The 25,652-nt window shown below is 65.9% G+C and overlaps 1 protein-coding gene across 2 annotated transcripts in view; it reads left to right on the top strand.

The window, feature by feature from the left end:
• LMTK1 (lemur tail kinase 1) overlaps positions 1-25,441 on the top strand; it is a 40,480-nt gene extending 15,039 nt beyond the window's left edge. The window contains exons 2-16 of one of the 2 annotated variants that reach the window (XM_090060157.1): positions 4,933-5,066; positions 6,765-6,906; positions 7,634-7,713; positions 7,831-7,949; positions 8,338-8,425; positions 8,907-9,040; positions 10,250-10,334; positions 11,213-11,334; positions 11,924-12,073; positions 12,463-15,844; positions 16,090-16,243; positions 17,572-17,808; positions 20,699-21,668; positions 22,260-22,376; positions 23,444-25,441. In XM_090060157.1, coding sequence (XP_089916283.1) covers positions 4,933-5,066; positions 6,765-6,906; positions 7,634-7,713; positions 7,831-7,949; positions 8,338-8,425; positions 8,907-9,040; positions 10,250-10,334; positions 11,213-11,334; positions 11,924-12,073; positions 12,463-15,844; positions 16,090-16,243; positions 17,572-17,808; positions 20,699-20,727 — 4,856 coding nt within the window. In that variant the 3' untranslated portion in view covers positions 20,728-21,668; positions 22,260-22,376; positions 23,444-25,441. The other variant, XM_090060158.1, reaches the window with a different exon arrangement.
• Positions 25,442-25,652: the final 211 nt, after the last annotated feature.

The raw sequence follows: 25,652 nt of genomic DNA on the forward strand, positions 1-25,652 counted from the left end.
CGCGCGCGGGGCCTCTCCCCGGGGGGCCCGCCAGGCCCGCCGGCCGTGGCCGGACAGCGCTGCGGCTCCTCCAGTGTCCGGTGCCCCGGCGCGGTGCAACGGGCCAGCCGGCGTTTGCGGGGGGGTGCCCGGCTGCGCCTGGCAGAGCTGGGCTGGCGCATGCCGCGTCTTGGGTGCTTTGTTCGGCCTCTGCATCCCAGAGGAGAAGGCCCTAAGCCCTCTTCTCGGACGTCCCCAGTAACAGCCGCAGTGCAGGGGCGAAGTGCGGGTAGCAGCAGTGAGTCTGCTTCCGGCCGCGGCTCCGCCGGAGCAGCGGGGCCTGCTCGAGGACGCCCGCGCTCCCGTGGCCTCTGGCTGTCCGGCCCCAGCGACACGTCTCCGTGCTTCTTTCGGGCTGCCCTGCAGGGCAGGCCTCAGCTGCCTGCTTCCCAAGAGGGCTGCTCAGCCTGGCAAAGCCAAACCGTCAGCATGGGGCTGGCAGGGTTGGAAAGGGGCTCATTTTGGGAATGCCCTGTGTGTGTGCCCGCGTCGCATTGCCCACGAATGGACCAGTGTCTGTGCAGCTGGAACCCCATGCAATGGCTTTGCGTGGTCTTCTGCCGCCTCCCCCACGCCCTGCCAGGGACAAGAGTTGGAGAAAGAGAAAGGGGAGAGCCTCTGGCTTCCTCCTGGGTGCTTCTAGGGCTGAGCTTTGAAGCGAGGCAGCTGGAAGGTGCGTGGGGAGAGCTCAGAGCCGGCGCCGTTGAGCAGCTCTTCAGAGTATCACCTGTGGCTGCTGGCGGGAAGCGTGAGCAGGGGCGTGTGCATGTTGCTGCGGGCACTGCTGTGCAGCACGTGCCCCGGTGCATGTTACTGCGTAGCACGTGCCCCGGTGTACAGCGTTACCAGTGCAGGGCACTGCGTGCCCCGGTGTACCAGCCTGAGCAGGGGCGTACAGCATGTTACTGCGTGCAGCACGTGCCCCGGTGTACCAGCAGCACGTGCCCCACTGCTGTGCAGCACGTGCCCCGGTGTACCAGCGTTAGCAGGGGCGTGTGCACCAGCGTTAGCAGGGGTTGCTGCGTGCAGCACATGCATGTGTGCATGATGCTGCGGGCACTGCTGCGGTGTACCAGTGCTGCTGTGCAGCACTGCTGTGCAGCACGTGCCCCGGTGTACCAGCGTTAGCAGGGGCGTGTGCATGTTGCTGCGGGCACTGCTGTGCAGCACGTGCCCCGGTGTACCAGCGTTAGCAGGGGCGTGTGCATGTTGCTGCGGGCATGTTGCTGCGGTGCACTGCTGTGCAGCACGTGCCCCGGTGTACCAGCTAGCAGGGGCGTGTGCAGCAGGGCAGCGTGCCCCGGTGTACCAGTGCTAGCAGGGGCGTGTGCATGTTGCTGCGGGCACTGCTGTGCAGCACGTGCCCCGGTGTACCAGCGTTAGCAGGGGCGTGTGCATGTTGCTGCGGGCACTGCTGTGCAGCACGTGCCCCGGTGTACCAGCGTGAGCAGGGGCGTGTGCATGTTGCTGCGGGCACTGCTGTGCAGCACGTGCCCCGGTGTACCAGTGTTAGCAGGGGCGTGTGCATGTTGCTGCGGGCACTGCTGTGCAGCACGTGCCCCGGTGTACAGCGTTAGCAGGGGCGTGTGCATGTTGCTGCGGGCACTGCTGTGCAGCACGTGCCCCGGTGTACCAGCGTTAGCAGGGGCGTGTGCATGTTGCTGCGTGCACTGCTGTGCAGCACGTGCCCCGGTGTACCAGTGCTAGCAGGGGCGTGTGCATGTTGCTGCGGGCACTGCTGTGCAGCACGTGCCCCGGTGTACCAGCGCTAGCAGGGGCGTGTGCATGTTGCTGCGGGCACTGCTGTGCAGCACGTGCCCCGGTGTACCAGTGCTAGCAGGGCCGTGTGCATGTTGCTGCGGGCACTGCTGTGCAGCACGTGCCCCGGTGTACCAGTGCTAGCAGGGGCGTGTGCATGTTGCTGCGGGCACTGCTGTGCAGCACGTGCCCCGGTGTACCAGTGCTAGCAGGGGCGTGTGCATGTTGCTGCGGGCACTGCTGTGCAGCACGTGCCCCGGTGTACCAGCGTTAGCAGGGCCGTGTGCTTGTGCATGTCGCCATGTGCATTGCCAGGTGTGCAGTACCGTCTACCAGCTGGACCGGTGCCTTCATGTTGGGAGTTCGCCGACTTAAAGCTGCCGCAAGCTCCAGGCACGGTGGGTGCCCCGCGCAGGACATGCTGCCTAGTAGTGGTGCACTCAGGGGTTTTGGTGTTGCATGCCAGCAGTGATGAGCTGGCTGAGTCCTTGTCCCTGGCTATGGCTCGGCATTGGAGAGATCAAGCTGCTTAGGGTCTGCGGCCCCTTGCTGCTCCCCAGAGACCCAGGCTGGTTTCCATGGGGGAGTGATTTGGTGCTGGAGCTGCCGGGTCCTTTAAGTGCCTGTCCCAAGGTCGCCCCCAGAGCCAGTGGCAGAGCCAGGCACCGAGCGCAGGTTCCCTGCCTGCTTCTCTTGCCGACCTCACGGCCGCGTGCACCTGGCTTGGGTTAGTGCCCTCCCGCGCCCCCAGATCCCTTAGTTCCGGTTTAATAAGGGCCTTTCCCTTTGCAGAGCGCGGGGGGAGGGACTGGGGTCAGCTCCCTTCAGGCTCTGCCGTCCTTACAGCACAGCATGAAAATCACCGGTAATTGTTGGCCCTCTGGGCTGGAGAAGGGCAAGCACTGGGCCCGGTTTGGCTTTGCGGGCCCCGCGGCACTGGCGCCGGCAGGGAGGGCGGCGCTCACTGAGCAAAGGGAGCTGGGACCAGGCAGGGACCACGAGTTGGCTGGCAGCACGGGGGGCACTCCGGGACTCTCCTCCTCCTGGCAAGGGTTTGGGGGGATGCAGGGGCTGGCGAGCCCCCTCTGCTCTTGACCCAGAGGCGGGCGGGAGCCAGCTCTGAGCCTGGCTTGCCGGAGGGGTGCTGGGCTGCTAGCCTGCGAGGGGAGAGGGCGAAGAGGCCACGGTCCAGCTGGTGAGCCTGGGGGCTGCCCAGGGCACCGCGGGCCCTGCTTCCAGCATTGCAGAGGCGAGACCCGGGCACCGGGGTCCGTCTCCACCACCGCTGCCCGCAGCGCATCGAAGGGGCAGCACCGCGCTCCCTGCCCAGGCAGCTGGCTGCCAAGCTGGACGGAAGCTGGCCTTGCTCTGAGACTCCGCACATGCCGAGCCCTGGAGGGGCCCAGCCCCATTCACCCGTGGCAGGATGCTTCCCACCCATGCCCTGGCAGCCTCTGCCCCCGGCGCCCTGGCTCCAGCCCGCCGTCAGCCCCCTCGCCTCCTGCGCCGCTTCGGCGGGGGCTGGAGGTGTGCCCAGCGGTGGCTGCCTCCGGCCTCTCAGCCCTGCCTGCCTGGCCTGGCATTCGGCGCAGGGCAGCGCCCCCCGCCTCGGCAGCCCCCGCTTGCATCCTGCTTCCTCCGGCGATGATTGCACCGTTTGTTCCCGGCGGCGCTGGAGCGGCATAGCAATGGCCCAGCTGCGCGCGGGAGGCCGGGGGGAGGCGGCCCGGCCGCTGGCACCGCGGGCGCACAAAGCCAGCGCACAGCTGGGCCGCACGGCCCATGAAGGGCCCTACTGTGTGCTGCCTGCCCGGGCCGGGCTCAGCCCGCCGCGCCGTCTCCCAGCTGCCCTCGGCCTGGCCCGGAGCCTCCCGGGCTGTTCCCGGAGCCTGGGGCTGGACGCGCAGCGCCGTGCCCAGGAGCAGAGCACGGGCAGCCGGGCTTTGGGGTCCGTGCCAGGGGCGGGGGTGAGCCCGTGCACGCCTCCCAGCCGGGCCTGTCTCCCCCCCGCCTGCAGCAGAGCCGGCAGGGTGCAGGCCCTGCATGTATATCTGTTGCCCCAGGGGTGCCGCGTGGCACGTGTCTCTGGCTACGGCAGTCGGTGGCAGGGGGCGATCTGGGACGGAAGGGGTGCAGGGGTGAGGGAGGGCGGAGACGAGGGCAGTGTCTGGTGCTGCGAGGAGGTGGCCGGACCATCATCTTCCTCCCTGGTGCAGGCACGGGGCTCGGTTGTCATGACAACACTGCAGCACAGAGGGGCAGGACCAGAGCGCTGCGCGTGCGGCGACACGCGTGTGCACACGCACGGGGCTGGCTGCAGGTCTTGGGCCTGCCACGGCGCTCCTTGCATCTCCTGCCTCTGGATCTGCCCCACCCCACCAAAGCCGGGGGCAGTGGCAAGCAGGAGGGAGCGTTTCTGCTCAGGGCTCGCAGGCTGGCCGAGCCGGGAGGGGCACCGTGCAGTGCCACTTGCTCCGTGCTCCTGGTAGCCGCGGGGGTCTCCAAGCAGCCGCAGTCCCTTTATTTTACTGTGAAAAACCCAGGCCCAGCAAGCCCCATGGCTGCTCATCCCTGTGTGCACCGCCGTTTCAGGCACCGGTCCTGCCCAAACGGGCCCTGCTCAGCGCCCCCCCGGCAGCTCTGGCTCCAACCCCGGCCCCGGGCTCAGGGCTGGGGCCGAAGGGAGGCGGTGAAGGGGGCTGGGAAAGCGCCAGGGTTGGTTTGCTGCCCTCTGCAGTGTGCGTGTGCGTGCATAGGAATACACACGCGTGTGTTCACGTGCGTGTGCACAGGCAGCGGAGGGCGTGGGAGTGTATGTGTGACTGTAGGGGTGTGCAGGTGTGGATGGCATGGGCCTGGGGGCCGAGGCTCCCCTCCTGGAGGGGGCCGGCAGCCCAGCTCTGGTGCACCAGTGCCACCCCATGGGCAGTGTGGGGAGCACAGTGCCCCCCCTTCCAGATCCCCCCGGGTCCTTTTGGGGCGCTCCTGCCCTGCGCCCCAGGGACTGACATGGAAGCCGGGGCTGGGGGCTGCAGGCAGGGGCTCGGGGGGGGGCTGTCCATCCACCCTGCCACTGCAGCTCCAGGCCCTGAGCCCAGCCCCCCGACTTCTCCCCTGCTCCCTCTCCCCCTGCAGACGGCACCCCCCTGAGCGAGCTCTCCTGGTCCTCCTCGCTGGCTGTGGTGGCCGTTTCCTTCTCCGGGCTCTTCACCTTCATCTTCCTCATGTTGGCTTGTCTGTGCTGCAAGAAGGGCGACGTCGGCTTCAAGGTGAGCGCCGCGGGGGGCAGGGGCTGTGCTCGCCCGCGGCGCGGGGTGCCGGCGCCGGCGGGGGCAGCCGCGGGGCCGCGCCCCGGTGCCCCCGCCCCAGCAGCAGGGCGCCGAGAGCTCAGCACCCGGCGGTGCCCAGGCCCGGCGGCTCCCTGCCCGGGACGGCGGTGCCGTGACCTCCGGGCCCAGAATGTGCCGGGGAAACAGTTCTCCCTAATTGCTGGGATTTTTGTGGAGGCCGCTGGCGGGGGCGGGCCGGGACCGTGACGCCGCTGGCCAGGCGGCGCAGCAGGGCGCCTCCCCGCACCCCACGCGGCCTATATAGGGGTGCCGCCGGCGCGGGGCGCCCCTGGCCCCGCGGGTCCTGGACGCACGCAGGTCATGAGGCAGGGGGTCGCCGTGCGGCAGCACCACCGAGATGCTCACCCTGTCCTACCTGATCGCGGGGGCTGCCTTCGGGGCCAGGGGCCGTGGGCAGGTACCTGGAGTGTGCCCAGGGTGGGGGCGATGCGATGCCGGGGTGACGCAGGCTCGTGCCCAAGTCCCTGCAGGCAGCGGGCTCCGGGAAGGGTCCCTGCGGTGTGGATCTGCCTCCAGGGCCGGGGCCAGGCTCCTCGAGATGCCTCACAGGTCCCGGGGCTGATCCTGCATCCTTGCCCCCTGCTGGGACCCTGCCCCAGCTCACAAGCACCCCGGGGCACCAGCTGCAGCCCCTGCGGTGGGTCCCAGGCTGGCCCCAGGGTGCCTGCCCCTGCCCTCCCAGCCTGCGGTGGAGGGTGCTGGGGGCGCGACGCATCCCTCGCCCCTTCCCTGCTGGGTGTGGGAGTGCAGGGGGGCGAAGGCAGGGCACTGGGTGTGCGGGACCTGGACTGGGAGCAAGGGTGTTGATTCGGGGTGAGTACGAGTGACTGTGTGTGCATCGGGGGTGGGCGGAGGTGGGGGAGCCTGGGGGGGGCACGTGTGGAGGGTGGAGATGCATGGGGGTGAGCCCGTGGCAGGTGGGGGAGAGGTGCAGCACGCGTGGAGAGGTGTGCGGCACCGAACACCTGAACGGTGGAAGAGGGGTTGTGAGGTGCCTGCGGCGGTGGGAATGTACGGCTGGTGTGTGCATGTGTGTGTGAATGCAGGGGGTGTATGTTAAGAGTGGGTGTGCATGAGTGCAGGGAATGAGTGGGTGTGCATGAGTGCAAGTAGGGGCGTGTGTGCGTGCAAGTGCAGGGCGTGTGCGTGTGTGCATGCAGGGGGGTGTATGTTAAGAGTGGGTGTGCATGAGTGCAAGTAGGGGCGTGTGTGCGTGCAAGTGCAGGGCGTGTGCGTGTGTGCATGCAGGGGGGTGTATGTTAAGAGTGGGTGTGCATGAGTGCAGGGAATGAGTGGGTGTGCATGAGTGCAAGTAGGGGCGGGTGTGCGTGCAAGTGCAGGGCGTGTGCGTGTGTGCATGCAGGGGGGTGTATGTTAAGAGTGGGTGTGCATGAGTGCAAGTAGGGGCGTGTGTGCGTGCAAGTGCAGGGCGTGTGCGTGTGTGAATGCAGGGGGTGTATGCTAAGAGTGGGTGTGCATGAGTGCAAGTAGGGGCGTGTGCGTGTGTGCACGCAGGGGGTGCATGACAGCAAGGAGGGGGGGGTAGGTGTGTGCACGGGGGGCGCGAGCGTGCCCTGGGGCGCCGCACGCGCTGACCCGGGGGCCCGTGCCCGGCAGGAGTTCGAGAACGCGGAGGGGGACGACTATGGCGCGCAGTTCTCGGCCCCGGGCTCGCCGGCGGCGCACAGCGGCCCCGAGGTGTACATCCTGCCGCTCACCGAGGTCTCGCTGCCCATGTCCAAGCAGCCGGGGCGCTCAGGTAAGCTGCAGAAATGGCCGGGGCAGGCGCGGGACTGCTTGCGGCGGCCCCTCGGGCAGGGGGCTCGGAGGGTCCCGGAGCCGTGCCTGCAGCCCCTGCCGCGGGCAGCCGGGCGCCCCGCATTCCCGCCCTGGTGCCCCCGCCCCGTCCCCACGGGCCTGGTAAACAGGCCGTCGAGTGGGAGAGGAATGCGGAGCACGCGGGGCGGGCCGCGGCGCCGACAAGGCCAGCCACAGAAGGGCCAGCCCCTCCGCCCACCTCGCCGGGCATTGTCGTGCCGGCCGGGGAGAATGGGCGCAGTGTCCGGCCGGCGCAGGGCGGCGCGAGGCGGGCAACAATGGGCCCATTGCTCCCCTCCCTCGGCATCTGTCTGGAATGCCGCGTGCGGGAGCCCGGGGTGGGCCCGGGCCGGATCCTGCGCTGGGTGGCCGGAGGGGGAGCGGGCCCCCGCCCGCAGTGCTCCTGGGGGGAGCAGCCGCCCCTGGGCAGCCCCTTGCCGGCGCCTGAAGTTGCTGCGCACGGCTGGGTGGCAGAAGCGAGGGAGAGGCCTGGAGGGGTCCGGCGGGGGGTCTGGGCAGGGCCCCGGGCAGGAGGTCGCGGCTCGGCATCCCTGGTGCCAGGCCGCCTGAGCCCGCGCCGGGCGCGGACGGGGACACGCGGGGGGGGCGGCAGGCCGGGCGGCGAGGGGCGCTCGGGTGCGCGGCCAGCTGGACGTGCTCTTTTACAGTGCAGCTGCTCAAGTCCGCGGACCTGGGGAGGCACAGCTTGCTCTACCTGAAGGAGATCGGGCACGGCTGGTTCGGCAAGGTGAGCCCGTGTGCCCGGCGGGGCTGGGGCGCAGGGAGCGGCCTGACTCGGGGTGGGGGTGCACGTGGCCCCTTGCAGGGGGAGGGCGCTGGGTGATGCACCTCGCTGCGGCCCTAGGTGTTCCTGGGCGAGGTGAACTCGGGCATCAGCAGCACCCAGGTGGTGGTGAAGGAGCTGAAGGCCAGCGCCAGCGTCCAGGACCAGATGCAGTTCCTGGAGGAAGCCCAGCCGTACAGGTAGGGCCGCAGGCCAGGCTGGGGTGGGGCGGGGGAGGAGGGGTGCGGGCAGGGCCAGGGGCATCAGTAAGGCTGGGGCGGGGGGGGCAGGGGCAGGACTGAACAGCTCGCAATTGTCTGCAGAACGGCAGATAAAGGGCTCATTGTGGCCAGGCCCGGCTGGCACGGCTTGGTACCCCGGCTTGTTCCCTGCCTGCCTCCGGGGACATGTTACAGGCACGCCTGTCCCCACCGGCCTGCACCGACGCGGGCAAAGGGGAGGACAGGGTGGCGGGTGCGGAGGGGGTTGCTCTTTCTCAGCGGTCCACATCGCAGCCCCGGGCTCCCACGGGTGCCCCTCGCTCCTGCCGGGTCTCATCCGCTCCGGCGGCGCGTGTCCCCTGCGCAGGGCTCTCCAGCACACCAACCTGCTGCAGTGCCTGGCCCAGTGCGCCGAGGTGACCCCCTACCTGCTGGTCATGGAGTTCTGCCCGCTGGTGAGTCCGCGCGCCCCCGACGCCCCGGGGTGCACGGGTCTGGGGAGGGGTCCCGGCAGCCGGCCACATCCCCACTGGGGGTCATTTCAGGCCCTGATTCAGCACTGGGCAGCCCCAAAGCCCCTTGCTGACATCCCGGGGGGGCTCTGCTCTCCTCGGGTTGAGCAAGTTGCGGGGCTTGGCTGGGACGAGGAAGCCACCCGTGCTGCTGAGAGCCACAGTGGCTCTCCGAAGCCGGCACGGAGCCCGGGGTGTCGCTGGGGTGAAAGAGAGACGGGAGCCCCCTGCGCGATGCGGCTGATGCAGCGCTGGGCAGGTCCCTGGGAAGGGGAGCCCCCACTCGCGGCCCCCACACCTCCGGGGCTGACCCCTCTCTCCCTAGGCTGGTTCTTGGTGGCCGGTTGTCCTCACTTTGTGGGGGCAGAGCCCCCCGCGTGCACCAGGCACCCATGGCTGAGTGGGGGGATGTCTACCATGGCAGGGTGACCTGAAGGGCTACCTGCGGAGCTGCCGGGGGGCCGACTCCATGACGCCCGACCCCCTCACCCTGCAGAGGATGGCCTGTGAAGTGGCCTGTGGCATCTTGCACCTGCACAAGAACCACTACGTGCACAGGTAAGCCCCCCCCCGGGGAGGGGACAGCTGGGACAGACAAGTGGCAGGAGCAGGAGCAGGGCACCGGGGCTTCCTGCAGCTCGCTGCAAACTCCCCCACCGGCACCCAGCAGACACCCATACAAGCCCCCAGCACCCTGGGTGGAGCATTGTGGCTGACCTCTCAGGCGGTCTGGGGGCGGGCGGGGAGAGGGGCGTCTGCCTGCTCCTAGCCCGGGCATCTCGGGGAGGGGCCAGGGCTGCGTCCCACGCGAGCTGCCCGGTTTGGCTTGGCCGGGCAGGGGTGTTTGCTGCCCGGTGCCCGGCTCTCCCGGGACGCCCGGGTTCTCCTCGAGCTGCTGCCGCCACTTGCTCCCACCTCCCCAACAATATCCTGGTGCTGAGCGAGTTGCGCACAGAGACTCCAGCATCAGTGATTTTGTTGAGGAGGGCGAGCGCTGCCGCCTGGGGCCGCCGGACCCTCCTTGCCTGCCGCCGCCCTCCACCGGGGTCTGCCTCTCCGCGGCAGCCTGCGCCCCCTGCCCGGGGCCGAGCCCAGCGGGCACCAGCATGCACACGCCCCTGCTGTCACCATGCGGGGGTGGGGGGGGGGGCGCTGCCAGGCTCGGGCCCCACTGTCCGGTGGCTTTGGTACCCACCCGGGCAGACGCACCCGTTTCTGCTGGCCTCGGCCCCTTGCCCCAGGCTTTGCCCTGGCAGAGGGGCAGCTCAGTGCCCTCCCCCAGCCTGCTAACTGGCGGTGGTGAGTATACGGCGTGAGAGCTGGAGCCGAGATCCCCCGGCCTCACCCAGAGGCAGCTGGGGAGCCCCGTGAGGGGGCACATCTGGTCAGGGCTGGGAGCCCGTTGCGAAGCCCGTGCCTTGCCAGGATGCACGGCCTCGCTGGAGGGCCTGGCCTGCATCTCGCGTGTCTGCTAGGGGTACGGCTCAGCAGCCTCCTTCCAGCACAGCGCCGTCTGTGATGGGCACGGGTGGACGAGGGCCGAGGCACCCGGAGCCCCTCCTGTTAGCCGCCGAGCTGCCCAGCTCTCCCCAGCACGTGACACCAAGCCGTGCCATGCCAAGGCTGGCCCCTGCCCCTGCGCCTTTGCAGCAAGCTCCGGTCAGGCCTCTCCGTCCTGGCCGGCTGCTGCCCGCGGTGGCACCCCGATGGGGCACCGCGGGCCCGCCGGGTGTTGCGTAACCTCCGCCGTGCCTTTCCTCTGCCCAGTGACTTGGCTTTGCGGAACTGCTTACTCACTGCCGACCTGACCGTCAAGATCGGGGACTACGGCCTCTCGCACTGCAAGTACAAAGTAAGTGTGGTTTGGTGGCGGGGGCGCAGCCGCAGGGGTCGGTCTGGCCACCCAGCGCACGGCGGGCAAGAGAGCCCGGCCGAGCTCCCTGCACGCGCGCCCGTCTCGCCTTCCCGAAACCGCACCACGCCCAGGGGGATGGAGCCCCAGGGTCCGTGCTCAGTTTCCCTGCTGCCGGCAGCCTGTGGCTCAGGAAGGGGCCGTCACCGCAGCTTCCTCTGCTCCTCCCGGGTGGTTGCAGCCTGGGTACGGGGTTCCCACGCGCCGTCTGGGCAGGGCAGATGCTCGTGGCGTGAGCCAGAGGAGCGCCCCCCGTGCAGCTGGCGGCCCCCTGCCCCTTCCAGGCAGCGCCAGGCTGGGGCTGGCCCCCTTCCCCGAGGGGGCTGTAGGCGCCTTCCAGGGCAGGGTGTGAGGGGCAGATCCCTGCCCCCAGCTCCTTCCCCTCCCTGGGCTTTGCAGCAGCCTGGACTTCTCCTGGAGGTGAGTCCCTGCACCAGCTGCTTCTGCCTGCCCCCGGTGGGGCTGCTGCAGGCCTGGGGGGTGCATGGCTGGGAGGGGATGGAGCGGGGAGTAAAGAAGGCTGTGGCTGGAGGCTGGGAGGGGGAGAGGTGGGCAAGGATGGGGGGCAGATGAGGGCCAGTGTGGGTAGGAGGGGGTTGGGGGCACAGGGGTGGTGGGGGAAGGGGTAGGGGACCATGGGGGCCGGGGGCAGGCCGGAGAGGTGGTGGTGGGTGAGGAGGGGAAGCTGATGGGAGGGGCGGGGGTCCGCAGGGGCAGGGGAGGCCAGGGGCGGGGGTCTGCCGCGACGCCGGGGCGCGCGGTTCCCTCACGCGTAGGTTTGACGTTCTCTTCTCATACTGACCCTGCACACTTGGCAGGACGACTACTTCGTGACGGCCGACCAGCTGTGGGTGCCGCTGCGCTGGATCGCGCCCGAGCTCATCGACGAGGTGCACGGCAACCTGCTCATCGTCGACCAGACCAAGGCCAGCAACATCTGGTGAGCGCCCGCCCGCCGCGGGCTCGGGTGGAGCTGGCTGCCGGCCGCTGACTCAGGCGTGCCCTGGCCGGCGTGTGCGAGTGAGTCGTGCCCGGACTCCGCATGTGTCACTGCCTCGTGGTCTGGTGCATAAGGGGAGGTGGTGGGGCCAGGACTCAGCCCTTGCAGAGGAAGGTGAGCCTGGCACTGTCCCCCACGTGGCCTCAGCGCCTGGCAGGATGGGGGGCCGGGCACACCTGCCCTTGGAGGGCAGTCTATGAGGACCAGGCCTGGATCTGCACCTGGGCATACAGGTATTACCCCATGGAGGAAGGCCAAGTTGCAGCTCAGGGGGCCTGGCGCCTCTGACCCCACGGCGGTGGGGCTGTCTACACGTGCTGGGAAGTTGGCTGCAGGGCGTCTCTGGCACGGCTGCTGGCTTGCACCAGCTGGGCCCGGTTACACTGGCACCGCCTGGGCGACCCTGCACTTGCGACTGGCCTGAGCCAGGGGCGAGACCCATCCTTGCTTTGGGCTTCCCTCCCTGCTGTTGGCTGCGACCCCTCCCGACCTGATGCCCGCCGGTTCCCCCACCCCGTGCACTCCGCAGGTCGCTGGGCGTGACCATCTGGGAGCTGTTTGAGCTGGGCAGCCAGCCTTACCACCACTACTCGGACCGGCAGGTGCTCACCTACGCCATCAAGGAGCAGCAGCTCAAGCTGCCCAAGCCCCAGCTGAAGCTGTCGCTCTCCGAGCGCTGGTGAGGAGCGTGCCGCCGGCTCTGACGGGGGCAGGGGCGGGGGGGGAGGAACCAGCTGCCACGTGGCGCCTTTCCACATGCCTTTTGCTCCCCGGAGCTGCCCCTTCCCCACTCCTTCCCCACGCCAGCCCTCCTCTCCCCCTGCGCTCGGGCGGGGGCACGGGAGGGAGCTGCATGAGCGCAGTCTGCTGCCGTGTGGGACGCGCGGGGCTGAGCGGTGACTCACTGAGCAGAGAGCAGGGTGGGCACAGGCATGTGCTTAGCCACCTGCTCCCCGGCTGGGTGCGGGCCGGCTCCCGGGGGCGGCGGGGCGTGAGCTGGGCAGGCGACGGGCCTGGACCCGCCGGCTCCTCCGGCCAGCGGCAGGCGCAGACTCTGGGCTCTTGCAGGTACGAGGTGATGCAGTTCTGCTGGCTGCAGCCCGAGCAGCGCCCGACGGCGGAGGAGGTCCACCTGCTGCTCTCCTACCTGTGCGCCAAGGGGGCCACGGAGGTGGAGGAGGAGTTCGAGAAGCGCTGGAACTCCATGAAGCCCAACAGCAGCTCCAGCGCCAGCCACCACGGCGCCGAGGTCTCGTCCTTCCCGCTGCTGGAGCAGTTCTCCGCCGACGGCTTCCACTCGGACGGGGACGACATCCTGACGGTCATGGAGACCAGCCACGGCCTCAACTTCGAGTACAAGTGGGAGCACACTAAAGCTGAGCACTTCCAGGCGCCTCCGGGGGCCCTGAGCCCCAGCAGCGCCGCCCAGTACCAGGACCTGTACTACCCGGCCACCTCGGTGGGGCGGCTCAGCCTCGGCGTCTCGCCGTCCTGCTACGAGTGCAAGCAGCAGGGCTGCCAGAGCCTGCACACGCCCGGCGTGGTGCCCATCCTGGGTGCCCACAGCCCCTCGCTCAGCAACGAGTACTACATCCGCATCGAGGGCCCCGCGGAGGGCGGCCCCGAGCTGGACTACACCATGTGCTCCTACAGCCCCGACTACGAGGCCGGCTCCCCGGATAAGGCGCCCTGCTGGCAAGCCAAGGGGGACGCCGGCGGTGGCATGTACGACTCGGACAACAGCCCCACTGTCTCCCTGAGCATGGAGCCCCTCCTGGGCCACGTGCCCCCCAGCGAGAGCTCCTGGGAGCACGCCGAATACTACCCCTACCCCAGCCGCGGCAAAGAGCGCCACTACTACGAGCCCTCCCCGAGCGACGGCACCGACCAGTACCTGCTGGAGGAGCCCCCGGAGGCCGCCAGCGAAGCATGGCCAGTGCCCGGCTTCCGCAAGAGCATCTTCCAGGACCCCCTGGGAGTCTCACCGTCGGTGAACTGTGCCTACAGCCCCCGGCGCTACGAAGAGCCTGACCTGGCTGGCAGACGGCTGGACTACTTGGGGCAGAGCGCAGCTGGCGGGACCCCCGGCGCCAGGCCAGACTGCGTCACGCTGGAGCTGGGCGAGGAGAGCCCCTGCGGCAGCCCCGGGCGCCGGAGCCAGCAGGCGGGGGACGAGGCCTTCCTGGAGGAGGCGAGCCCCGTGGCTCAGCACTGGACCTCCAACAGCTCGGCCAACAACAACAGCAGCAACTGCGCCCCGCCGCCCTGCGAGCCCCCCGCCAACGACAGCTGGTGCTACCGCCACATGATCACCTTCCGGGGGCTCATGGCCGAGCCCCTGGGCTCGGTGCCGCGGGACGAGGCCGAGCTCGAGGACTCCCCGCCGGAGCGCCGGAGCCCGCTGCTCAGGGGCTTCCGGAGGGCGCTGCGGGACCAGCCCCTCGCCAAGGACGGCGGCTTCCGGCCAGACCCCGTGGAGCACGTGGCTCTGGCCACCATGGAGGACTCCTCGGCCACCTCCTCCTCCTCCTCCTCCTCCTCCCCCTCCCCGCACTGCCTGGGCCAGGAAAGCGGTGACTCGGACGCGACGGCCCTGGCAGGCGTCCCCAGCACACCACGTGCCTCGGGCGCGGAGCTCCCGGCTGACCCGGTGGCTGGAGCCGGGGCCCAGACGGGTGCCTATGATGCCAGCGTGGCGCCGAGGCCCGCTGAGAGAGAGGAGGGGGGCCGCCGTGCCCCAACGCTGCAGCCCAGGGCCATGGAGCTGCCGGGGCTGGTGGAGTCGGTGCTCGCAGCGGTGGGGGCACCGCTCCAGCTCGCCGAGAGCCCGGCTGGGCTGGCCGAGGCAGCGTCCCTTGCCCTGGGGGTGGGGGAGTGGACTGTCCCGCCTGCCCAAGCGGAGGGGGAGCCTGGTTCCGACTGCGCCCGCGTCCCCTCGGAGGCCTCGGAGGCATCTAGCCAGGCCCCGAGAGACGTGACCGTGGAGAGCGGCAAGAGCCTGACCAGCGACCTGGACCGGACCCCGGACAAGACGTTCTCCAGCGCCAGCTTCCCCGACACGGATGAGGGCAGCGACGAGGACACCACGGAGCTCACCTCCGGCATCTTCACCGACTTCTCCGGGGACTACGTGGAGCGAGCGGACACGGCCCCGTCTTTCAAGTCCCTGCAGAAGCAGGTGGGGACGCCGGACTCCCTGGAATCGCTGGACATCCCGTCCACCGCCAGCTCCTGCGACGTCTTCAGCCCCACGGCTTACGCCCCCGCCAGCCAGCCCAAGGCCCTGGACAGCGGCTACGACACTGAGAACAACGAGTCCCCCGAGTTCGTCTTGAAGGAGCCGCATGAACCCCGGGAGCCGGAGGCCTTTGCCCCGCTGGGGAAGCCGCCCGTGGGCGAAGGGGACGACGCGGCCTCGGAGATGCGGCTGTCCTCGTCCTTCAGCACCGAGCTGCACGGCCTGAGCGAGAAGAACCCGTACCGCGACTCTGCCTACTTCTCCGACTACGACGCGGAGGCGGAGCGGTACCCGAAGGAGGATGAGGACAGCGACGGGTCTGAGGCCCAGGAGGAGGAGAGGGGCTGCTCCCGGCTGGACTTGGGGAGCGCGGCGAGCCGGAGCGGTACCGGGGAGGAGACCGCTCTCCCCTGCGACACCCCCGAGAGCTCGCAGGGAGCCGCCAGCCTTGCAGAGGCCCCCGCGGAGGTTGAAGCTCCTGGTGGACATGTTGCAGCTGCGAAGGAAGCCCTGGGTTCGGGGGCTTCCCCCTCGCCGCCAGCACCCGTGGTGGGCGCTGCTGCCGAAGCCGAGGACAGGGCCTCGGGCCCCGAGCTGGACTCAGACGGCTCCAGAGAGGCAGACGGAAGTGAGCGCCTCCCCGCAGGGCCCGTGCCATCCAAAGTCTTCTTTCTGTCTCCAGTGGTTACGAGCCCAGAGGACGCGGCTCCCCCAAGCCCTGGCGTCGGCGGCCGCGTGCCGGAGCGGGCGCGAGACACCGAGGCCGGCGCCGGGCCGGTCGTGGTGCCCGGCTCCGAGCCCGGGGAGCAGGAGCACGTTTTGGAAGGGGAAGCGCAAGAGAAATGCCCCAGCACGGCCCCCGCGGAGGACGCGTCGCCCGCTCAGGCTCCCCAGCTGTCTCTGGACCTCTCCACGCTGCAGCCCCCCCGGGAGCCACGGCGGGACGAGCCGGAGGAGGAGGAGGAGGACACGGAGGACAGCGACGAGTCGGACGAGGAGCTGCGCTGTTACAACATCCAGGAGCAGAGCGAGGAGAGCGAGGACGAGCCGGCGGCCGTGCCCATCGTGGTGGCCGAGAGCCACAGCGCCAGGAACCTGCGCAGCCTCCTCAAGATGCCCGGCCTGCTGCCCGAGACCTTCTGCGACGACCTGGAGCGCAAGAAGAAGGCCGTGTCCTTCTACGACGATGTCACCGTCTACCTCTTCGACCAGGTGGGTCCTGGCCCCGCTCAGCGCCTCCTTGCAGAGACGGCCCTTGCCCCGGGAGGGAGGGGGGGACTCCAGTCTTTTACCTTGCAGCCCCTCAAACAACGTGGCCACCCCCGCTTCCTAACCGGCGGTCGCAGGCTGCGTGGGATGCAGGCAAGGGATCTGTGCCATGTCCCGGGATGTTTTTTCAGAGAGAAAGGGGCTGCCCGGTGCGACTGGTTTCCCTGTTTCTGTCTTCCCATGTCCAGGAGAGCCCCACGCGGGACCTCGGCGACCCGACTTTCCCCGAGGCAGCCGAGTCTTCGCCGCAGCCCGTGCAGAACGACGGTTCGGGCCCCCCGAGCCCGGCAGACCGAGCAAACGCCTCCGACGACTCCTCGGATGGGAACGCCTCGGAAGAGAGTAAGACTTGAGCGGGGCAGGGTGTAAAGGCTGGGGAGGGAGGGGACGGGACCCTGCTGCATGGCGCTAAATGCATCTGGCTCTGGTGGCCTCTCTGTCCTGCCACCACTTCCCCCAGGCCAGCGGTTCTCAGCCAGGGCGTTGCGAGAGCCTTTCCAGGGTGCCGTGCGAGATTACCGCTGCTACGTGCGTGCACGATGGACAAGAGGAAGCCCAGAGATTTCACCTAGCGATCCCTAGGCCCATAAATGTTCTGCCCTGCTATGGTCTTTGCAGCAGAACCACTGCTGTCGTGTTTTTCTGAAGTCAAGAGATGAAGGAAAGCAAAGAGCTGGCGTTTCCTGAGAGGTGCCTCCAGTCTAAAACACATTGGAGAACTACTACCTAGGCCCGGCATGGGGAGGTGGGAAGGGCACCACGTGCTGGTGGTTTGACCAGTCAAAAAAAGACGTGGTCAGTTGATTGATCAAACGCTGGCAAGTCCCGGTCAAGTAGTTGAAGCATGAATTGATTACAAGAGCAGAGAGAGACTTTCATCTTTAGTAGGTTGAATACTTATAGCAAACCAAGTTCATTAATTATTATTGTGAAGCCATGAAATGAAATGGTAGCGGATGTTTATAACTCTCAGCGTTGGGCAAGCGTAAATGTGGATGATGTCTGAGGCCGAGCAGTTCTTCCTTTCCTTGGAGTTCATCCTGAAACCCCGGGGTCGGCCCGAGAGTTACCAGATGGGAAAACACTGTTGAAATGGAACAGAAATAAAGCCCGCGCAGCAGCTGTAAAAGGCAGAAGCCCGGTTTTAGATTGCAGGCGGGCTAAGGAGGCAGCAGGTGCTGTCTGCCCTCGGAGATGTAGTCGCCGAGCTGGTCTGAAGTCGGGCAGGAGGCAGCGGCTTGGGAAGCAGGCGCTCGCTGCATCGGATGCCACGAAAGCACCAGCACAGGGCAGGCAAAATCTGCACGTCCTGTCATAGCCTCTGAAGCAGGGGGTTAAGGAAAGCAGATGAAGCTCTGATTCAGTTGGTCTGTAAGGTGCATCGTTACCCTACAGCATCATCTGTGAGAAGGGTGGGAGGGCTGCACCCATCTGGTTCAGTTGGTCTATAAAGTGCATCTCTGCCCGGACTTCAACATGGCAAACTGCCTCTCTCTGCTCCACGATGTGATGCAGAAGGTGGATGTCACCTATGCAAGGGTGCTCTTGGCTCCGTGGGATATTGCACAGTTTCGAACTGCAGTCAGATTAGCGGTGGTTAATTAATTAACCACTTAAATGAGATCACTTGACTGGTCAGTTGACTGTTTCCTGGCCCTGGTTTGTTCCAGGTGGCGGATTTGAGTGGGACGATGACTTTCCGCTCATGCCCGTGAAGTCGTCCCTCATGTCCTCACTGACAGTGACCACGGTGGTGCCCGACCCAGCTGTCACCCCCCTGCCCGCACTGGTCCCTGCCCAGAAGCAAGTGCTGCCCATCCAGCTCTCGCGGTTCACGGTCTCGCCAGCCCCAGTGTCCAGATTCTCCATCACGCACGTCTCCGACTCGGACATGGAGTCCATAGGAGGTGAGTCCTGAGCTGGGCTGCTGGGGTACCTGTCTCCATGGGGTTCAGCCGGACCTCCCACCCCAAATGCAGCGTATTCCCCTGGGCACAGGAAGTGTGCTGGTACACAGTGGGTGTGTCTACATGTGCATTTAGGTGTGCCTAAATTTAATGCACATTAGCTTAATGAGGACTAAATGGATTTAGGACGGCGTCTACATGTGTAGCGCATTAATGCTGTATGTGTGTGGACTGATTTGGGACTAAAGTTAATTCCAAGTCAGCCTGCAGACATAACATTAATGCACTTTAACGTGTCTACATGTGCATTAATGTGCGAATAGCCTAAATTTGCCATTTTTATTTCCTACTAAGGGTGCACAGGTGTAGACGCGCACCCTTCATGCCCATTAGCTTAGACTAATGCGGATTAAGGCGTCACATGTAGACATGCCCAGTGCGTGCTACCCGCATACCATGGCACTATGGGTAAAGTATAAATGAAGTGTAGGGGAGAGCGAATGTGTCTGTTCTGTGTGGGGGCTAATATAGAAAGAGATGCCCACGCGCTAGTCATCACTAGCTCCAGTTTGTGACGGGTTGGAGGGTTTGTCTCTGTGTAAACACATGCAAGTGCATGTGAGCGCCTTAGTCCAGCTCCCTGCTGGGAGCCTAGTGCTGGGGGTGGTGTTCTGCAGCGGTCCTGGTCCTGGGCTCAAATCACTGCTTCCCCCTCTCTGTCTCTGCCTCGTGGCCGAGGAGCTGGGATGGTTGCGTCTCGTGCTTTAGCCTGCCCATTTTCCCCGCACGAGGATGCCCCGTTGCACCTAGCAAAACCTGCACCTGCCCAGCCTGGACTCACGCCTCCCCACACTGACCGGCAGCTGGCAGCCCGGTCCCTTTGGGGGGTCCTTCGCCATGGCCCCAGGCCTGTTCCTCAGATCCCAGCCGCACTCTGCCTCGCAGCCTGGCGGGGAGCCTCCGTGCTGCCTGGTGCCGGGTTCTAGCTCTTCCTCCCTTTCTTCACTGTGGCAGCATTCGCAGGGCTTACTTATTTGGGCATATTCATCATTTCTTCACAATTACTCACCCTGATTCAGAGCGCGGGGAGCGAGTGGCCGTTTCCCACGGTATTTGTGATCTGCGGTGATTTGGTATTATTGGTGATGGGTGGTTGGATGTTCTGCACCACTGCTTCCCAAACTTTGGTCCTCAGCACGATCCCATTTATGGCCCCATTTCCTCAGCGTGGCCCCTCACGCCCAACCCACACCTCCCTCCCCATGACTCCATCTGCTGATGTTTTGACCCCATTTGGGGTCATGACCCACAGTTTGGGAACTGCTGTTCTGCACGATCGCTCCATGTCATCCAGTATTTGCTGTTGGTCGTGCCTGTCCATTGCTAGTCCCTGCAAGCAGCAAAGTAATGGATCAGTACTAGTGGTTATCCATCGTTATGTTCAATTAGTCTTTGCTGCACACCATTATCCACTGTTTTGTGTCACTGTGCATCGTTAGGCATCGTTATTTGGGATCGTCACCCTTTTTTGACATTTTTTCCAAAAGCCTCTACTGCAGTTTGTGGCCATCACCAGTGACTTGTCATTATTCAAGATGACGTGTCATTATGCCTTGTTAGGCATTGTTAGGCTCAATTATTCGGGCTTTTCCCAATTATTTGCCTTTTTTTTCTCAGAACCATTCACATTTTTTCATGGCCATCAACAGCTCATCAGTATTCAACATTATGCATCGTTATGTGCAATTATACGTCGTTATGTGTCGTCAAGCGTTGTGCCTCATTACATATTGTTATGCCTTGTTATGCACCATTCTGCATTGTTAGACATTATCCTCCATCACTACACATCATTACGGGCAGTTATTTGGGTTTTTCACAATTACCTGGCATTTTTTTTTCCGAAACATTCACTTTTCACATGGTCATCTCCAGCAACTTGTCATTATTCAACATCAGGCATCAATATGTGCAATTAGGCATTGTTCTATGTCACGATGTGTCATTATGTGTTGTTGTGACGTGTCGCTATATATCGCTGTGCACCATTTTGCATCACAATGCAAGTCAGGGCGCATCGTTGCGCACCATTACATGTGGTCATGCCTCACTGTGCTTCTCTCCATGCCGTTATTCAGGATTTTCACATTATTTGCCTTTTGGCAGAACCTTTCACTTATTTCAGGGCCTTCACCTGCAGCTCATCAACTATGCCTCCTTGTGCATAATTATATGTCATTATGCAAAATTTTCACCATTTTTTAGCATTTTTTTCAGCAGCTTCCACTGTTTTTTGTGGCCACCACCAGCAGCTTAGCATCGCTCAGGATCATGCTTCGTTATGCACGATTATGGGTCTTCTGTGGGGGGTGGGACCTAGGACCCTTGGGGGCTGGGGGTGGCCCAAGGCCTGGGCTCTCTGTGACTGCCAGCCGGTAGCTGGACGCAGTCCTGCGGCTCGGAGGAGCTTGGTGGCCTGCTGCAGAGTGGTAGAGCCAGGGGTTGAATGCCTGCTTCTGTGCCTCTTGGCTGGGCTGGGCAGCTGCTATCTTTGGCAGATGGAAGAGCTGAGTTTTGGCTGCATACGTGGCACACCCCCTGCTCCCCGCACCTCTGGCACCAGGGCTTTCCAAAAGAAAGCAGCAGAAAGCGAGCAGGGCAGCAGGAACTTGAATCCAGGGGTGTTTCAGGCAGGCGCCCACCACCAGGCTGGCTCGGTTAGCCCAGCAGTTGGGGGTTTTGGCGGGCAGGGCCTGCTTGAAGGGGCCCACAGTGGCCCGATGGCTCTGGGCTTGCGCCGGTGCTGCGTGTTTCCTCGCGAGACGGGGTGCGTGGTGGGGAGGAGGCTCGTCCCCAGGCTCAGCCTCTCCACGCGCTCTCTCTGTTGCAGGTAGCAGCGAAGACGGGGACAGAGAGTGAGCGTGCCCGCCGGGCCGGTTGGATTCACCCCCGCCAGCATCGGCTTCCACCTCCGAGCTGCGGAGAGGAGATGGAGGCCAGGAGCTCGGCCTTGCCCACGGACTCCTGGACCTTGCTCTATGTGTTTTTTTTTAAGGCAGATTTTACGGGCAGGGTTTTGCTTGCTGGAGCAGCTGCCGGCGGCCCCCGCGGCGCGGTGGTTGGTGGAGACTGTGCGCCTGCCTCTGTGTGTGTGCGCGTGTGTGTGAGTGTGCGCAAGTGGGCGTGCGTGCGTGTACATACACCTATATAAATTATAGCATTTAAAGGGTAGCGCCATGACCTTGCTAACATCGCTGACTCCCCAGCTTGGCCATTTTGCCACCCAGCAGAGCCCGCGCTTCACCGGCTCCCTGAGAAGAGCCCAGCCTCGCCTCCCCGTGCCGACCCCCCGTCTTGTTCTGTCCGGTCGGCCCCGACCCGCGGTCAGCTTGGCACTCGTGTGCTTTCACGCCAGTAGTGAGGAGCGGGTGCCCCCCCCGCCACCCCAACCACGTGCTGCTGCTGCCCTGGCTGCCGGCACGCTGTTGCTTGGTACCAAGGCACCACTCTTCTGTGCTGCTGGTTTTTCCGCCTTCCCGCTGGGTGTTCGTAACCGCCAGACTCACCCCCTGCTCCTGGCACTGGGTTGGAAGAAGAGAGCTCAGGATGGTCGCAGCAGTGCTCAGCGTCAGGGCCAAGGATGGGAAGAAGCAGGTTTGGCCCCTGCCACACGCTTTGGCTTTGGACAGACGCAGGGAAGCTGGCGAAAGGGCCTGGACGTGCACCAAGCCCTCGCGTGCCCTGCCTTCATCGCCAGTGACCAGAAGGCACTCGTGGCACTTTGCTGTGTTTTTCCAGGACTTTCGCTAGCCCTGAGGGGGTCTGGATCCCAGCCCTTGGCTCCACAGCGGGGCCTGCGGGTAAGAGCAGGCAGCGACACAAGCCGGGCAGCGTGCTCACCTCGCCCTCTTGGATCGGGGTGGAGGGTCTCCCCCTGCGCACTGCACAGCTCCCCACCACGTCCCCCTGAGGGATGGGAGCCCCCCATGGCCCAGGCTGGGCCCTCGGCCCCAGCTCCAGGGGCCTCGCCACCTCTTCAGTGGCCTTGGACAAGCTGGGGGCTTCTCTGCCTCAGTCTCCCCATCTGAGCAGTGAGGCCACTGCTGGTGGCGGCAGCAAAGCGAATGCCACGCAGCGCTGGCGTGAGCCCTTCCACCAGCCACGCGCTGGCATTAGCCGCCACGCCGCCGCCGGCCCCCTGCGAGACTCCCATGTCCGGCCTGGGGGGGCCAGCGGCTGCGAGGGCGGTTTGGCGCGGAGCCTGTTGGGCAAGGCCGGGGGCCGGCTCCGTGGGGGCCGCGCCTGCCTGCACCGTTTCCCCCTGAGGAATCTGCCCACGAGCCGCGTGCGCGCATGATGCTGCCGCCCTGCCGCCAGAGCGCCGCGCGGGGCGGGGGCGGCTGGGGCACGGGGCGAGTGCGCTCGCTGTTTCCGTTCTGCTGTCTCCGTAGGCGGAGGCTTAGGAGCGAGCGCTGAGCGACGGCGACTGGCCGAGGGAGAGCGCTGCAGCCCGTCGAGGGGGCTGTGCGGCGGGGCGGCTCCTGGTGGCCCATAGACCAAACCCCGAGGTGAGCGATTGCCCTCCCCGCGCGCCTCCACCCCGGCCCTGGCCCCGGCTCCCGCAGCCTCTGCCGTGTGCGTGCCGGAGGGACCAGGGTGGGCTCCGTGGCAGAGCTGCTCGTGGCAGGTGATGGCCCCTTTGCTTGGTGCCAAAGTACGCTGGGCCTGGCCACGGCTGTGTGTTTGGGAGGGGGACGGTGTGGACAATATGGCCCCCCCCCGGATCCCTTCTTTGCAAGGGTGCAGCACAGCCGGCTGCTGCCTGAGCGCATTGATTGCAACCGCGGGGGGCTGCGAAGCACTTTAACCACCCCCCTCCACTCCTCCCTGCTTCCACCCAGCCCCCGGCTTCGCTGGCCCTGCGCCCCGTCCTGGCCAACTTCCAGCGCAGCCTCCTCCTCGCCCCTCCCCGGCATCGCGGCTGGGCCCCTGGCTCCATCCACTGCAAGGCATGGCGGGGCGGGGAGAAGGGAGGGGTTCTGGCTTAGGGCTGCCTCCCAGCAGGGCTTTTTGGATGGGTTTGCTGTGTGCATTTGTAGCCTGGTGCCCCGCTGGGCAGCGCCCTGTGCACACATGCAGCTCTCTGGCCGGGGTGGGAGTTGTTCTGCACTGGGGCTACCTCCGCAGTCTCCCTCGTCTTCTCCAGGCAAAGCCCAGCTGCTGGTGGGAGGGGGCCGGCCAGCCGCACGGGGCAGGCGCGGAGCAGTTGGGTTGCAGAGCTGTAGAAAAGGCAGGGTGCTAGGGCCCCAAAGGGGCAGCATCCAGCCCTCGAGGCAGGCGCGTTGCAGGCTAGGCCCTCCCAAACCACGTGCTTGGCAAAGGCACATCAGCAGCTCCCTGTCCCTTGCCCCTGGGGGCACTGCTGGACGAGGGCACGTCCCATCCCGCCGCTGCAAGGACAGGCAGGTGTCTCTCACCCCGGCAGCACCTGGTATTGTGGGGGCACCACCCGGGGACCATCGGCACCTGAACAGGGGGATGTCCGGGCCGCGGCCGTGCTCCTCCCTACGAGGTCCTTGTGTAGCTCGAGCCGTGCTGCTGGTCCCGCTCGTTGACTCCACGCTTTTAATTTCAGGGGCTGTTGTCTTGCCTGGGCCAATGGGGACAGCAAACGTCTGCCTTCTCGTCTGCAGGCCGCGTGGCATCGCCTTGCGGGCAGGGGGTGGGAGCGGGGCACAGCCCAGGATGGGGGTGGCTGCTGCTGAGCTCTGCACCAAGCTCCCCGCACACCCGGGCACACGTGGCGCTGATGGGCAGTGCCCGCAGGGGCTGGAGGGGAGGGGGGACCCCATTTTCCTCATGCTTCTGCACCCTGGGGCGGAGGGCCCTGTGGTGCTGCCCACACCGATGCCCAGCCCCACGGCTGCGGGTGCACAACGTGCTCGGCTCCAGGGCAGGTGTCTGAGGCACCAAGTGCATCTTCATTTGCACCCATCACTCCCACATGGGCTTTCGCCGTTCTCCCAGCAGTGAGGCTCTAACGAGCGTGGATCTAAGTAGCACAGCCCCCTGCTCCCATCGCCACCGCTGCTGTGCCAGCCCTGAGACCCCGGGGCTTGGGGGCGGTTGTGCTGTGCCGCCCCTCACCCACCCTGCCCCATCTTCCTTGGCAGCTCGCGCTGCTCCTGGCTCCGGTGCAAGGCGCCTTTTCTAAGCAGTAACAGGGCAGGGAAGTCAGGCTGTCGTTCCCCCCCACCCCCCCGGGGCACTGCCCCTTGCCCCAGCTCTGGCACCACCCAGGCCGCTTGCTGGGATTCGGCCGAGCGGGAGGAGGGCGGCCTGCTTGCTGGGAGGAATAGGAGCATCTGCAGTTAATACTGCCTCAGGCCTTTTTCTCCAGGGGGTGGGTCTTGCCAGCTCCCCCCCGGCCAAATGGGCCTGCTCTGCAAGGCTGGCCCGTTCACTCCCCCCGTCAAAAAGGGTTAGAGGAGGTGGAAGGGAAAGGCGGTGCGCCCAACCCTGCTCTGCAGGGGGTGATCACTTGGGGGGGGGGGGGGGGGCTCAAGTGAAGAGTCAGACCAGGGTTCTGCTCTATGACACCCCCCCCGCAGCACTGATAGATCCCACCCCCCACCACCCTTAGGCCAGCCTGTCCTGGAGCTGCCAATGTGTGCGTGCTCCAACCCCCCCCCCCCCATGCACACACGTGTTCACATGCACACATCTTGCTAAAGCTGCCAGTATGTGCCCCACCAGTGCACAGCCCCACGCCACCCTAAAGCTGCCGGTGTGCACCTTCCCCCACAGACACATGCACACGCTGTGCTAAAGCTGCCAGTGTGTGTGTGTAAGACCCCCGCCTCCACATACTCCTTTCCATCCTAAAGCTGCCAGTGTCGTTTCCCCCCCCGCCCCCCACCACACACACACTTTCCTGGCCCGCAGATGGCAAATTACCATCGCACGTGTGTGCTGGCAATTAAGAGGCCTGCGCCCAGCCCGCCTCCCCCTGGCGGTGCTGGCGGGGGGGTTTGTGGGGTGGGGGGGCGGTCTGTGCGCAGGCAAGGAGGCGGCTGGATAGAGCTGTCCCCAGTGCGCAGGACCTGCTGGGTCTGCAGCTGCCTGCCGGTGGCTGCGATCCTGCCAAGCAGAGCGTTGGAAATGCCATCGCACCAGGACCTGCGCCATGCCCCGTGTACCCAGAGCACCCCGCCCCCCTTCCTGAACCCAGATCCACGCTCATCCAAGCCCTTTATCAGCAATGCACTGGTGCAGGGGCACTGGGGGTGGGGAGTTGCTGCTTGGCAGGGACTACTTCCAGGCCACAGCCCCCATCCCAGGGCAGTCACGGGGGGCTTAGGCACGGAGCAGGCTGGCCCTGGGTCAGCAGGAGAGGTCCTTGCCCTTGTATCATCTTGTCGGGCTTGGTGGACAGCACCCCAGGGTTTGGTCTATGCCTCTGGAGGGGCAGCACGCGGGCAGAGCTACGTCTGGGATTATTTTTTTTAAAGATAGAAAGGCTACGACATTGTCTATTTTATCAATACGGGTCATACTTGCTGTATTTTTTATCAGTGCTGATGTCCATGCAGCTCCCAGCATGTGTGTCAACTCTCATTGGTCCAATAATAAACTTTTTAAAATATCGTAACGCGTCTCGGCCCACCCTGGGGTCTGGGGGCTGCAGTGGTGCCCACACTCCCCGCAGCAATGTGTGCCGTGGGGTTGGCCGGGGAGCCGGTTTGCAAGGACATGGGTGGGCGCAGGACCGCGGGCATCCCTGGGACTGGCGGGGGCTGGGAAGAGAAGAGGGGAGCAGGGAGGGTGCCCATGTTGCATGTAGG

The sequence above is a fragment of the Crocodylus siamensis genome, chromosome 8, assembly GCF_052110815.1.
Source record: "Crocodylus siamensis isolate JL-2025a chromosome 8, ASM5211081v1, whole genome shotgun sequence".
In the NCBI taxonomy this organism is placed as follows: domain Eukaryota; kingdom Metazoa; phylum Chordata; order Crocodylia; family Crocodylidae; genus Crocodylus; species Crocodylus siamensis.